General features: G+C 42.4%; 1 protein-coding gene across 19 annotated transcripts in view; it reads right to left on the bottom strand.

Moving 5' to 3' along the window:
• The window catches only part of TENM4 (teneurin transmembrane protein 4), a 1,678,763-nt gene that overhangs the window by 329,701 nt on the left and 1,333,433 nt on the right, over nucleotides 1-15,629 (bottom strand). For all 19 annotated transcript variants that reach the window (XM_066989940.1, XM_066989945.1, XM_066989941.1 and 16 more), the window contains 2 exons: nucleotides 12,481-12,769; nucleotides 7,722-7,991 (listed from right to left, as the gene is read on the bottom strand). In XM_066989940.1, coding sequence (XP_066846041.1) covers nucleotides 7,722-7,991; nucleotides 12,481-12,703 — 493 coding nt within the window. In that variant the 5' untranslated portion in view covers nucleotides 12,704-12,769. The remainder of the gene's footprint in view (nucleotides 1-7,721; nucleotides 7,992-12,480; nucleotides 12,770-15,629) is intronic.

The following is a 15,629-nucleotide window of genomic DNA, read 5'->3' as shown; positions in this document are numbered from 1 at the left end:
TTTTGGGGCTAATGTCTGAAAAGGACAAAAGAGGACAGAAAATGTAAGGCATTAGGAATCCATCATCAAGGATGTCCGTGGTTAGAAAGTTGGATCACAAGAAAGGAAGACATAACAGCCTTCAAGGGAGCCATTTTTCACTGGAGAATGTAGCATTTGGGATGGTCGTATAGCAAAAGTCTCCTTTTTAGGACTAATATTCTTCATAAGAATCATAAGAATATAAGTATCATAAGAATATTAGTATCTTTACGGTTGGAGAACCTGAAGGCACATTCCTTCCCCTGACCTTCACATTTCAAGTGATCATCGGTCTCTGAATCCTCTATAAGGCAGCTTCAGTAGGCTGCAATACCCAAGCAATCCCAATGTGATATCAAAATGGGGTATTGCTTGCAAATCCTACCTGGAGAAGAGCAGCGTAAGAATTTCAAGGAACTGAAACAGGGAAGGGGATTAGTGAAAATCCCTTTCTGAACCTGCTGCTCATTTTTGTAGTTTTCCAGTGTTGTTCCCTGTCTTCTACAACTGATGCTGGATCTTTAGTGCTAAGGGCTCTGGCTAATTTTTATTTCAAGCTGAAACATCTTGTTAATATTAAGATTACAACTGATAGGAGGCAAGTGAAGGATGACAGCCAGCAGATGCCTGATCTTGACCTGGTAATTCTAATTTATTCTTGTCTTCTCCTACTCAAAAGGCATAAGGAAAGCTTAAGAAAACAGAGCTTAAAGCATATTTCTTTTCTTAAAAATTATTTATTTTGAAGAATGATTTTTTTTCTAAATCTCTTTTCTAAATTCTCCAGAGTCTGAGTATCATATTTATGCCTACACAATTTGCAGAAGAAGCATGTCTGAAGCGCACACTCATTTACTGGAAGTACTTTATAATGCACTATTTAATTCGAAGGGGGGGAAAAAAAAAGATGTTGCTGCAGCCACGGTAACAATATTAACAAGAGAGTGCATGAAGCCTGAAAGGAAATTACTCAGCAAAACGTGGTAATAAAAAGAAAAGTCACCATGGATTATCAACTAGGGTATTAACAAATAATTTGTAATGCTAAGATCACACAATAATTCTGGCACTGCTAATTGCACTGATATATTGAACTGCAATTTGGGCCAGTGGTTTGGGTCAACATGGTTTGGGAAGCAGGGAAGAGAAGGCAAAGAAGACCGAGTAAAAATCCTTCCTGTGCAGGCATTCAGAGCTATTTAGGAATACCTTGTAAGGCTCCTGGTAACATGTACAGACAGCATTAGGAAGATAAGCCCCAGACAACCAAAGAGAACAAGAAATATACATGGAAATAAATATCATTTGCCTAAGGTTCCCCTAGCTATTGTAAAAAAAAAAAAAAAAAAAAAAAAACCACCACTCTGAAGAGAGAATATTCAGAATATTCAGAAAAAGTTAATGAAATTTTGGAGCATGTGGCTTAATGACTGGGACAGCTTTCTGATTTAATAAGAAACCAAAATGTATACGAGAAACCTGGTGGTGAACAGCATGTTGCAGTGTGTTTAACCAAGAGTACTGGGATTTACACCTTGCTGGCACTCAGACCATTTTTCCAAAGCAGCACGGTACCACCGTACACCTAGGACCTGATCTACCACTGCTGATAGCAACAGGAATTTTCAAAGGCTTCAGCAAGGTCTGTATCAGGCACTGCTGAATAAGTGGGAGAATTAGTTAGGCTTCTTAACTACCCAGGAGAAATAAAATTATATCGTTTCTCTGGTGTTTCTTGCTTGAAGAACTTGTCTTTAATTATTTCCTGCTGTAATGTACCCCTGTGTTTCTAAATATCTTCTATGAGCATTTGTTTCTATCAAGTCCTAATTTCCTATGCAGTTTCTTAAGCACTCCTTCCAGCAGCAATAATGGCTTTAGCAGTGTGGAATCAGAAAGTGTGGCGGTTACTGCAAGAAATGCTCCTTAAATCATGTGTTATGTCAATTAAATGGCCAAGAGTTGGGGCTGTGATGGTAGAACAGGCAGAGCTATCATGTGAGCTTTCCAGCTTCTGATTGCCAGTGAGTTTCAGTTCTACATAGCAGATGAGAATTTTCCAGAAAGGCAATTTATTTGATGGGAAAGCAAAAATTAACAGTAACACATTCACTACCTTTCTAGTCATGTTGGTAAGGCTTGGAGAGCAGGTTTGGATATTGGGCTGGCTGTTTTCCTGACAGCTTTAAAGCTCATTTAAATGCATCTCAGAACGGTAGTGACTAAAAGAAAAATTATTTCTCTCTGTAGGATGTGGGTCCAGCAGCGTAAAATGAATTGGTACTCTTAATCTTGTCACCAAGTGAGTAAGTGTCTCGATAGCTATAGCCACCATACAACTTTTGGGACTGACTGGTGATTTCAGAGGTGACACCAGAGACAAACGGACCTTGCGATTAAACTGTTCTTCCTAAACAGAGGTGGCCAACAGATGAGTGGTGGAAATGTTGGTGATACTTGCACGGAGTTCATAGGTGAACGAGAGATCTGAGTCCCAGCAATGCCATTTTCACTCCTCTTGCACACATGAAATGCAGGCAGAATTGTTTGCAGCAGCATATGTTTCCTATATATTTTTTGAATTATTAAGATGGAAAGAAGGACCCACAGCACAATTTAGCAGCAAAGGTCTTGCAGACTGAATTTTGGCTTCCAGGGTGCTTAGATTTGGAATTTTAGTTCGTGTCTACTTATCTCTCAGTCTGCTAGATAAGAAAATTCCACACTTCAGCAACAGTTCTGCTGCAATAATTTCTTCATACAATATATCACAACTGAGCATTTAGTTCTATATCATCTCCATCTCGGTTGAACTGTCTCAAGCCATCTGATGTTACTCATCCTGTCTGTGAGATCCTTGTGGCCTCTTGATACTGCCCACATTCTTCCCAAGAGGAGATGACGACAGAGAGAAACATCAGCTCCACTCTGCACATGTACAGAGCATTAATCACTGCTGACTTGTACTGCTAATGAAGAAACCGCTCCCCCTTTCTCCAGCTCCTTCTCACATTTAACTGACTGCATGCCTTGGTGGAAATTAGCACTAAACCCTGATTAAAAATGAAGTGAATCTTGAGATTGCCTCGGCTTCTTTGGAATAGCTGAAAGTTAAATTGTATTTTCTTTTTAATAAAAAAAGGGCAGCAACCCACTTTCACAAAGACAAATTTTTAAAATGTGGTTGACCCAGGTCTAAAGTGATCCTGAAGCAATTGCACTGAATAAACCAGTAAGTTCTTTATCACATCGAAGGCAGAGAGAAAAGTGTGTGTGTTGTTTCGTTTTGTTCTGGGAGCAGGAGGAAGGTATGGCAATATCAGTATTTTTTGCCCCCCTCATGCTCAGATCCATTGGGAGACTATTAGCATGATTCACAATGGTTTGGGTGGGATTAGGGTAGGACCTTCCCTATGGAGCAGAAGGAGATATTCAGAGCCTGTTTCATGGGTGCTAACCAACAAACGCTGTCCAATTCTACATCTGTTGAGTGTCCTAGACAGTACAAAACCACAAGGTTCTCAAAGCCCAGTCTGAACAGTCCTGCATGCCCCCTGAAACCAAAGAAAGCTTGTCAATGCTACAAACTATTGAAACAGGACAAAGGGATGCTCAAGAGGACAACAGGTACAATAACTCTGACTGAGGCAGCATCCAACCCGGATGGTTACCAGCAGCTATGTGTCTGGTTTACACCTCAGACCTTTTAGAACTGGAGTTCCCCAGACTTCTCTGACTACCTCTGCCAGTGCCTACTACTTACAAACCATTTATGAGAGGAGGATCAAGGTGTCTTTGTTCAGCTTGGAGAAGAGATGACTAAAGCAGTGGCTGTCTTTTAACTATTTTAGATGTGGGGATATACAAAAGATAAAGCCAGACTGTTCTTGGAAAAGCATGGTGAGGGAACAAGAGAGAGTGGACAGTAGAAACTCTGACTACCTCCAAGAAGAAGAGTTGTTCTCAATACGAATGGTCAGCACCAGAGCTGGGACATCGATGTTGTGGACTGTCCAACCTGGGAGATACTCAAAATGCAACTGGATAAGGTGCTGAGCAACCTGATCTAACCTTAAAGTTAGCCCTGCTTTAAGCACAGCTTCCAACATAAATTATTCTGTGGTTCTGTATTTTTAAGAGGATATGTTTATGACTAGAAATATTTTGCTTTTGACTGAATTGCTGCAAAATAAGTCATTTTCTGGAAAACTATTACCGCGTTCTCCTCCATGTTGCTCGTATCTATAGTAAAGAAGTAGAGCAAATCAGAGCAAAGCCTGTTCAGGGTTGCCTAAGGTGACACCAGTTAAGTTGATGCCAGGCTCAGATCCAAATGATCACCTCAGGAGCTTCTTTTGTTTGAATTAGTCTTGCTGAGAAACCGTGTGAAATAGCACAGGAAAAAAATTCTCCTAAATTATTTGCTTAGACATTGAGCACCCAAACACTTTTCTGTGCACGGACCTGAACTGTTGATATGAGTTCACAACTTCAGCTTAACCTAGGTGGTCATGATGCAAAATAACCCTTAAGCTTCATTAAATGGCTGCTATATTAGCAGCATAGAGTGATTGCATTAGTCTGGATGAGGTGTGGTGATTTTGTGGTGATTTAAGCTGTCCCCTCCATCCCCTTTCCTGCCAAGTGACCAGCCAGGTTGAGCAGAAAGCACTGGCCAACCAAGGAGAAGCCTCTGAGGCTCTTTGGGTGTGCAGGGTCTGAGCTCAAGGCAATGCCAGGGTTGTAACTCAAGCTAACTTCAGTGAAAACAAACTCCTAACCTAGTAAAAGTACTCAACCTCCTGGAAAGCCTGGGAACAGTTTAGATAAAACATTGCATGGCTTTTCATGCCAGCTGCCTGTGCAAGTGATTTATGGACTGTAATATGCCATGGAACCAGACCACTTCATCGGTTTCCTTAAAGACAGAGAGGGGGATTGTGGCCGCATTTACTGAGCAGCATATCTGTTCCTTCAAGGCATCACCACTCCTCAAATAAAAGAAAACCCGCTTTTTGAGGGAGCCAGACTTCTCTTTTTCTAAGAACACAGCGAATGTCTTGGTAGAATTGTGTTTCGACAGCTTTGGATTTAGAAACATCAGAAGTAAATTCTGATTATTCATTTTGGATAAATAATGAACAACATAAAAATCGCTGACGTTAACCTTCATTGGAAAAGTTGGTTTAATGGGCCCCATAAAATCTTCTATTGATGGCAGGTTCATAAAGCTCCATATTGACTTCAGCTAAAGGCTATAACTTCTATCAATACTGTCAACAATTAATATTGACTAATAAAGGTATCCTGTAAACTGAGTCATAGCATTATGTTACTTTATGCTGCCATTAGCAAAATTTCATGTCTTCTTGAAAACATTTCTCCTATAAATCTGGGATTTCTCAAAATAGCCTGTGTGATAGCTAGCTGCAGAGGGCCCACAGTAACACTGCTTCTGTGCAAAGTGACAGAGCAATCTTTCCATTTGCTAGACAGAATTTCTGAGTGTATCCCAGGCTTCGCATTCTCCAACAGCAGGTTTCAGTTTGTGAGGGGTTTGTTTGCAAATGTTTGTCACACCTTTACCTGTGCCAAGAAAATACAAAATAAAGATGTCCACATTTTATCTGTGTACATTGAAGGCTTAAGATTTTGTCCTTAGTCCCTGTTTTCCTCTTCCTCTGCACCTTGTGTTTGGATACTTTTATACCCTCAATTCAATGGCAATCCCTACACTGAAGTTATGTGTCTCTCTTGCAGCTCTGGGCAAATTTTTCTCACCTGAATCTGGCTGATGTCTCTTATCTCTTCCCTTCTTCCCGGGGAAGTCTGTTTCAAGTACCAGCTCAAGCTCTCCAACAGCATGATTTGGGTTGTAATATTTTCCCTTGCATTCTTTGTGTTCCACACCTCTATTTTTTGTCAATATGAACAACACGATTAGATTCTGCACACCATCCCTCTCTAGTTTATATTTACGCTACACAGATTTTATATTTTTGACTACGATATAGACTGTCTCATTCAAAATACTCAACACCTAAGACTGCAAATGCTTAGGAGCCAAGTAAACTTCTATGTTTGGACAGCACTTAAAACCCTGCAGATATGTTCTCCACCTTGCTGTCTTCCCTTTTCTAATTGCTATGGTGGTTCAACAAATGGTTAGTGTCTCATCAAATTTAAGGGAAGAGGAATTGGAGGTTGTCTCAGTCCTGACATTAGTACTCCTTCCTCTGTTATTAGTTTCAGTAAAGCCTTTCAAGGCATGTGCTGTTGCTAATGTGTTGTTGCTAATATAATTTCATTTGTAAGTGATCTGTAGGTACAGAGTTGCATTTGCACGTGTAGAGATAGCATTACGGAAACTGGTGAAAAAGACTCCAGTAGCTAATGTAATTCTTCTCTCTTAAGGAAAAAAAATGGCTAGAATTCTGTGGTTTGCTTTTCTTAGGAGGCATGGAAAGAAAAATGTATGGGATAGGTTCACAGCTGCTCATACACCACTATATAAAGCGCAGGAGAGGGATATGGAAACAAGAACAGGACGCAAGTCCAAGGTGTTTGCTCTGGGGAGCGTGCAAGATCCCTCTGTCTTTTGATGAAAACACAAGGCTAGGAAGTAAAATGCTAAGGCATTATCTGCCTGTCCTACTGAGTGAAACCCTGTAAGACGCTACACCAATAAACTTTAAAAAAATATATCATAAAGATACATTTTTAAGAAAATTCTTCTGTACATCCATTAAATAGAAGGTCATTTATCTTTGAACTTTGCCTAATATATCATTATCACTGAACAGAAACTTAATAAGATTCCACTGTAATTTTGTTGGAGTTAAACATAAAATCATGTGGGTGGTGTATGTCTCACTGTGTCATGGCTTCCAAAGGAAAAGTTATCATCATTTGTCACTATAATACTGTGGCAAAAAGCATAACGAGAACAAGCAATGCAGTCATTTCACATCAGCTTTCAGAGCTGAGCTCAAGCGCCCGATGACTTGTACGCAGCAGCTATATTAAGAAGCAGGCTGTGCCATAATTGAATTAAAGGTGCAAAGGCATATATGGCTGTGTGAACCCCCGGGTCAAGCTGCAATTGAATCAAAATCCTCTCTCCTTCCTACACTGCTTGGCAGAACTGCTGACCAAAAGGTTCGCAGGACTTACAAAAGGCATGCAGGAGTCCCTGCAGCTGGGGATGCAAAGTTACTGAGATAAAAAATTCGTGACCTTCAGCTTTTATTTCTCACGAAGAAAAAGGCTTCTAAAAATATTTCACCACCGTTTTCCTTCAGAGAGCAGTCAGCCGATTTACATAAATGAAACGGCTCCTGTCAAGGAACCAGTGAGGAAAAGAAGGAAATTATCTGCCCCGAAAATCTGTAGCAAAGATAAGAGCAGCATCAGCCAGGGGAGGGGAGATTTAAATGCTTTTTGTCTGAAAGGTCGCTACAAAAAGCAGAGAAAGTATTACAGCCGCTTAATGATCTCTGTCGCTGTGATAAATAAGTAGGAGCTTCTCCAGCAGTTTATTAACAAACACACTGTAGGACAGTACAAAAGGCTGCGACACGGCGCTATTAGAAGAGTGTTTTCACTGAGTCTGATAAAAAAAAAATACAACTAAGGAAGATTAAGGTGGAGTGGCAAGAAGTGGCATTGCTGGTCGAGCTCGAGGCTGCCATGGCACTTACCAGTTTCGGTATTCTCGTGCTCCGTGTCGGTGAGGGTGAGGTTGGAGTTGGCCCGGCTCGATAAGCAGGAGCTGCGCCCGGACTTGGTGTTGCGTCCCCAGAGCCTCACGGGGTGCTCAGGTGACATGACCACGTCTGCCTCTGTGTCGGCATCTGAGCCGGTGCTGATGGAGTAGCCGCAGTGAGGCAGCCCGATATCAGTCCGGTACAAAGTCCCGTGTGTGGGCGTCACGTCTTCAAGACCCAGCTCTCGCAAGGAGAAGTTGGCTCCTGGGAGAAAACACAGCAGCCTGGTTATTCTTTAATAGGGGACAGTTTCACCTAGCACGTGTCAAATGGCAGAACCATTCATCTTCTGTCTTCAACCGAGACCCTCCAGCTCCAGAGTCCTAACATCATAGGAAAAGTTGCCCTGTTTCATGGTGTTGGTTAATGGGACACCAAGTGACTATGCCAAGACCAAAAAAAACAGCTGGATTCCTGTCTCTGGAACCTTGTGTCTGACTAAAACTCAGGACTTGCTCAATAAAATCATCACATATGAAAGCAAAGGGGATGGAATTCTTCGGGAGAAAGAGAAAAGCAAAATGGGGAATGCAATGATCACAAAAAAAATCATATACCTTGCAACTGTACTACAGTAGGAAATTTGAGTGAGTTCTGCTCCTTGAAATCAATGAAATTACAAATTGGGGATTTAAATTTCCTTGGGTGATCTCACTTTCCTCTGGCTGACCACTCACGACTTGACTCGGTTTAGCCATTCATTCTGACACAGTCACAGCAGAGGTTATTTGGCTGCAAATAGATGCCATTGTTTAGCTGACTAAAAATATAACCTGAAAAATGACTCTTGAGTTCATGTCTCATTACCTGCTGAGCTTCAAAATCAGACCAAATCGATGTGAAGGAGTCTTCAAATATTAGCACGCTTTGTTCAGAAAGTTGCATGAGAGAGCTGGGGAGAGCAATTAGTGCCTCTATTTTAATACATATTTATTTATTAATGCAATCTTTTATTTTGCAGCCCTGAATGTCTTTAAAGGATTTTGGCCACCTGTGAGTGCCTTTATCTGCACCGTGCATTTACGTGGCACAATGTACCCCGCTCCTGTTACAGTACACCTTGGTCAGACGGATTAAGGAACTTTATCTATTAACCAGTAGGAGGCATCAGGCCCTGGACTGTGGCCAGATACCAACACCGCTGATCACAATCAGTCTAGTTGGCTTCCTCCTGTTATTTCAATAAATAAATCCCCTGCAATCAAAAGAGTTTTTGAGCCCAAACCGCCAAGTTCACGTGCAAGCCCCAGACTCAGTCTTAGAGCAGTGTTTGTGGCTCAGACGTGTTTCTACAAGCTGGATCTGAACGCGTGATCTCCAGGACTGTTCAGTCCCCAACCTCGCTTAGAACAGCAAAGTTCTTATCTATCCGTTATTGAAATTCATTCCGCAGGTCTGGACCTCAGCCTCAAGGTTGTATCCAAAACTGAGTTATGCTTCTCTCCGTGCTCAAAACCACAAGAGCATGTGGTTCTCCTCGCGTTTTTATTTGTTGATGTAAAATATCACATGGTGGAAAACATGAATCCAATAGAAACAGTCAGATTTCTACTTTTCCAGAGTCTGGTTTCATGCTTGTGGAAACACTCTGGCTTGTCCTCGTGTCCTGCTGGGCGGGGAAGGGTTTGCATTATAGCACACATGCACTGAATGATCAGCTGCTCTTTTACCGTGCTTTTTCATTCCAGTGACTTTGCATCCCATAGGGAACAGAGAGAAGGAGATGTTTGAATGCAAAGTGAATAACGGGACTGGACAACATGTCAACCTAAAGTTCGGTAAAGGAACTGCTTGATGTCAGGAGGAAATAACCATGGTTCAGCTGATTATGGATCTACAGCTGATAACACTTAAACTGTATAAAGCATTCATGAACTTCACACGTTCTTAATTGACCAGAAAAAATTAAAGCTTTCAGACAGAGTGGACAGATGAGGATGCTTGGGGCTCACACATCCGTTGAACCCTGTAGCCTTGCTTGGGGAGCACAGTGCAAGCTTGTGGCAGATTAATCCATTTAACTTGGCTGCAAAACAAGTCTGAGAGAGCATCCTCTTACCACTCCACAGCACGAAGTAACAAATGAACTTGACCTAAATTACAAAAGCAAAGAAGTAGTAAATCCCTAGAGACCTCACTCTTCCAGTTTTGACTTTTGGGCAAAGCTGGGATAGTTTTCAAACCATCCTCTGTGGAGAACTGGAGAAGAGCATCTTCTGGTTTTGCTTGCACATTTGAGTCACCAATGGTGACTTCCACCTTCCCCTGCAACAAGCCACACTCATCATCCAACACATCAACATGCAGTGTGACTGATACTCTCCAGTAACAGCAGCTCATAAATTATGAAAAATGACTGCTACAATTAACTGAAAATCAAATTTATTTGCAATAAACAGCAGGAGATGCATCGATTTTCATATTCTATGCTCACTGTTGCCTTTTAAGCTGGAAGAACTCAAGTCAATAAAAGGAAGATAATAAATATCTGAGACTTTTTAATTCAGATCTGGTCTATTTTTTCCTGTGCTGACTTGCACGTTTGCTGGCACTCACACTCTAGCTAAAACCATTTAAATGCTGACTTGTTTATTTACTGAATTTATTTGGTCAATTTGAAATGTTTCCCTCCTCTGCCTTCCAAACCAATGCAGGAGAGAAATTCACTTTGCTTTGTTGATGTCGTGCAAGCTAATAAGGCTTGGTTTCAGTTGGCATTAGCCCAAGAAGCACCACAAAGTGAGGTCCATTTATGGCTTTCTGCCAGTGGAAAATGTGGCACAGAAAGTCCAGGGTAATTGTTATCATTCTTCAGAACAGTTTGGGGACTCTCAGGAGAAACTGGGAGAAAATTGTAAAATGAAAAACCTGTGGGTGATATATCAGAAGTAGAACCAGCCCCCTGATGTGGTTAACCTTAACCTCTCAATCAATTTCAGCCACTTAGACCAATAGTTTTTAGCATTTTTCAGTATCCTACATTTTTTTTTTTTCCTAGGGAATTATGAGCTTCTGTATAGCAAATTTATACTCCCTGTCAATAGACTGGCTTTTCTTATTTCTCTTTTGTGGACTTCTTAGGAGAAGTCCATAGATCTGTGTGGCCTCATAGACCCTCAGGCTGAAAACCGCTGACCTATACTAATTCACATCTACCCTGCATGGTGAATATATTGTATGAAGTGAGCAAACTCAATGACCTAAAAGGTTTCCTTTTCTTTATAACTTCTTAGATTCCTTAGAGAGGATGAAGTACTTCAGAGTTGCTAAGAGGGAAACTCTTTTTATGACTGCAAACTATTACTTACAACACCTACTGCCCCTTTTGTTAATTATTGCCTGCTGCAACTTTCCCGAAATACAAATACCAAGACTATGCGCCCTAAGAGACTTCTGCAAGTCATTTTCCTTGGGAATGCCTTAAAGATGAGTTTTGCACCAAAACCACAACTGCATGGTGTTTGAAGAGTGAAATTAAGCAGTCCCCAAGTTAAACTAGTGCAGTTGTATGCATTTCCTTTGGAGAATCAGCTTCTCTAAACACCAGTGGGCGCGCTCAGAGCAGTCAGGGTCAGCTCTTTTATGTCCATTGTCTGGATTGCTGCCTATTCCATTTGACTTGCTCTGCCATTTTATGCTTTTCTCGATGGACTTCTAAAAATAATTTATGTGAAACCCTGCTTGGTTTCTGAACTAAGTTACTCATGTCTCTACAGAAAAATGAAAATGAGACCATGAGATTATAGAAACAGCCAGAAATCTACCTCACGTAGGCAACAACAGCATCAAAAATGTAACTGCACTTGACTTCAAGCTAGCAATAAAAAGGAAAATATCTGGAATGTCAGTTAGGACTCTGGAGCCCATGCTGACCCATATTCGCTAAATGGAGTCCTAAAAGTCCTAAACGTGTCTCTTCGCCACCCTTTTAATACTAGAACTTGTCCTTGTCTCAAACCCATAGCCTGCAGGCCATGTACAATGTCAAGGATGTTTCAGCTCATCTGCAGTTCCTCCAGGCTTCTTGTTTTTTTCTGTAGCCCTGATGGACAGTGTGACAGTAGTACTATCCCTTGGTTGTCTTCTGCCTTGGGATCTTTGTTGACTTCATGACAGAGCAAGCACATGACATAAAAAAAAGGACACCTAAGCAGGCAGGGACTTCAGAATCACAGACCAGATGAGTTTGGAAGAGACCTCTGGAAGTCATCTGGTCTGACAGCCCTGCTCAAACAGGAACACCTAGAAGCAGGTTGCTCTCAGGACTTTTCATGCAACATCAGTATACATGGAGATGGACTGTGCAGCATGTTCCCACTGTGTCTGGTTTCACAGCGGGAAGTGTCAATGGGCTGTTGCAGATGCACACAACACATACAAGACAGCCTCCAACTTTCTTCTAGAATGTGGGATAAGAGTAGTACCTCTCTGTACTCCCAACACTCGTAATTAGAGAATGTCTTTTAGTTGATGCTAATGAACACAGGCTAGTGGTATCCCACTTAAAGTCACCAGTTTGCATACATCCCACAACTGTACAAAACAATTAAGATGTTCCTTGCTGCTCTCCTTCACTATATCTTGCTTTCAGCCTCACAGTCTTTCAAAAGCAGCCCCCTACCCACCCCAAGCTCTCAGCACCGAGTTGTTTAACTCTCACTGCTTACAGCAGCTCCTGCTGAGATGCGCTCACCTGCTCTGCAGAATTCATCAGCCTCCTGGTGCACCATATCTTTGACCCGATTGCTGTAGGTCAACCTGGAGTCTTGATCATAAGCCTTCAGGGTCTCGCTGGAGCTGTAGGACTTCTGGGGAACCTTGCTGTCCTCGCTCTCCGCTGAGGAGCTGGTGTAGCGGCGCTCGGTATCGCGGCGCCGAGTCAGAGATCGATACGGTTTCCTTTCTTTTACATCCATGGCACTCTTGTCTGAGTATTCAACATTAAAATAATGACGTCTGTGTAATGGTCAGAATGGGATAATCTGAAAGAAAGAATGAAAGAAATAGTACCTATGCTCATGCCTTTGGGCACCAGAAGGCTAATTTGCCTTTTTTATACATTCTTGCACTGAACAAAAGAGAGGTTACTTAATGGACTGCAGGAAAACCCTCCTAGAGCAATTACCGATGGGAAGAAAGTCTCAATTATGTGTGACTCAGAACTTTACTAATTACACTGGCTAACGGGATACATGCACGCAGCAACCTGCATCTGTCCAAACTGGGCTTGAACTTGAGGATTTCAAACTGATTGTGATTTTCTGTGTCTTATTTCCACAGGAAGTGACTCAGACACCTCCTGGAGGCACATTTTATGTACAACGGTCACCTAATTGGTGGGAAATCAGGCCATGCTGAAATGTCTCTATTTGGGCACATGGAAGACTTTGGAAAATGCTGTCCTATGCTTTTAAAAGTGTTTTGGTACATTACGAGTTTATTAGGAATGAAAAAAAATAATGAGAGTGTGTAAGAAAGCAAACAGGGAGAGGAAGGAAAGAAGAATTAAGGGATGAGATATGGATGGAAATCAGATGCAAATATCTTTGTATTCAGATAGCTTCTCTTTGCCCAGCTAGAAACATATTAGAACTTAGCAGAGTTGAGAAAGTGCAAAGAAATGTTACATGCCCTCCTTCATGTAACAGCATGGCCTGGGATATTTGTCTGTGGAAAACCAGTGTGTATACGCACTGGAATGAAAGCATGTCTGCACACAGAGAAAACTGATATAAAAAATACACCATGTATTAAAAGTACGTTTGTCAAAATAATTAATAAATTGTATTTTCACTTTAAGTTTATTAAATGCAACAGAACAGAAACACTGAAAAAAAAAAAGCCCTATGACTTGCAGCAAGATGGTAAAATACATTTTTGAATTCTTGAGTACCTAAACTGGTTTACAGGGAAAATACTGAGAAAACCCACAAACCAAGCATTATTACTATTATTTTATTTATTCATTTATGTTGCAAATCTGCAATTACAGGTTGGGTTTCTTGGGAGCTGAGCCCTCCTAACTGCAAAAAAACAGGAGCTGTGTCTTGGAATGCTAGAGTAGAATATGGTTGTTTACTAGACAGGAAAAGGAATTGAAAATACCTATCACTCCTCAGTCTTTTTCATACCGAGTAAGTATGGAAATACACTGGCAAGGTATTAATCACATTCCATTGGTGTTTCTGTCTTGAAAGGCTAAATCCTGAACGTGCTAATGAAATCTTGATCCTCTACACTTCTTAGAGCCCAGCCTTGTTTTCGATGCTATGCCCTGGATTTGTGCTGCAGCACAACACAGCTACAACACGACTGTAAAGGTGAGATGTGCTGTGAGTTTTGCAAGTTGGTTTAGAGGGATGTGGTGTAACACAGCATTTGTGGCTCTCCAAAAGCCTGTGAGGAATGGAAGACCCTAACAATTCATAATACCCTACAATTCGTAATAGTAATGCAGGGGCTTGAAGACAGCATTTTATTACAAATTTCTCACTCACTGAGCTGTCTGGTGCAAGCATAATTAAGTGTATTCTCTAAGTATTCTAAGCTGATGAGGGACTGCAGGAGGGAGTCTCTGCCTTTCTTCTCCGCGCTGCTGAGGCCGCCCCTGTAGTCCTGGGCCCAGCGCTGGGCCCCCCAGCCCCAGCCAGAGCTGGGCACCCTGGGGAGAGCCCAGCGCAGGGCCCCCGAGGTGCCGAAGGGCCTGGAGCACCTCTGCCGTGAGGAGAGGCTGCGAGAGCTGGGGCTGCTGGGCCTGGAGCAGAGGAGGCTCCGGGGGCTGCCAGCCATGGCCACCGGCACTGCCGGGAGGTGCCGAGAGGCCGGAGCCAGGCTCTGCTCAGGGGTGCCCGGGGCCAGGCCCAGAGGCCCCGGGCCCAGCCTGGAGCCCAGGAGGTGCCCTCTGCCCCTCAGGAAGCACTGCTGGGCTGGGCGGGTGCCGGAGCCCTGGCACAGGCTGCCCAGAGAGGGGCTGGGGGCTCCTCCTTGGGGATCTCCAGCAGCCGCCTGGACGTGGGGCTGGGCCCCCTGCTCGGGGTGGCCCTGCTGGAGCAGGGCTGGCACCACAGGGACCCGCAGCTGCCCCACACCACCAGCCATTCAAGGATCCCATGGAACAAGGGCTGTGGGATGGCCATGAGATACACTGGCAGCTGGTCAGAGAAAAAGACAGCCCTGCTCTTGTTTCTGCAACTCTGACTTTACAAAGACTGCTCACTGGGTTTTGTCCCTTTAACCTCCAAAAGGAACTTTGCAATGACAGAACCAAATTCTGACAACTTTGTAGTTTCTGTTGCACTCTTCTCAGAAATTAAGACACTACTTCAAAAACAAAAATCCACTGAATTCTCTCCCAGTCTATTCCAGTGATGGCAGCAGACCAAGTTCACACATCCTATTTGTCAGCAAAGCACAGAGAACCTATTGAACGTGAATGGAGGATTGGGAGTGTATGCCATAAATGAGCTTTACTCAAGTCATCCACAGAGCTTCTGAGCACCGCTTTGATTTTAAACATGTGTTTAAACCCACCAAAGTCACTGACCTATTTTCATTCACGAACTGTGTACGTTCAATACAGTGAGTGCAAATGGGATTCCTCACTGCCCAAAATTTATGCACATTAAGCATTTTGCTGAATAAGGGCCTGAGAGATGGAAAGACTTCAGACTGAATGAAGAAGAAACAGTCTTCTAAGGACCTGTTTAATATAGTAATAGTGTTTAAGAGGTCTACCAAATAAAGGTAGACATTTTGCTGTATTGAATTAAGTTTATTGGTACTTAGTTCAAAAATGTAAATGGAATAGAACATCTGACTGCTCTTCATTACACTATCTTCCTC

Source organism: Anser cygnoides, chromosome 1, assembly GCF_040182565.1.
Source record: "Anser cygnoides isolate HZ-2024a breed goose chromosome 1, Taihu_goose_T2T_genome, whole genome shotgun sequence".
In the NCBI taxonomy this organism is placed as follows: Eukaryota; Metazoa; Chordata; class Aves; order Anseriformes; family Anatidae; genus Anser; species Anser cygnoides.
The sequence above is the reverse complement of the archived record's forward strand: the minus strand, read 5'-3'. Positions and strand labels throughout refer to the sequence as shown.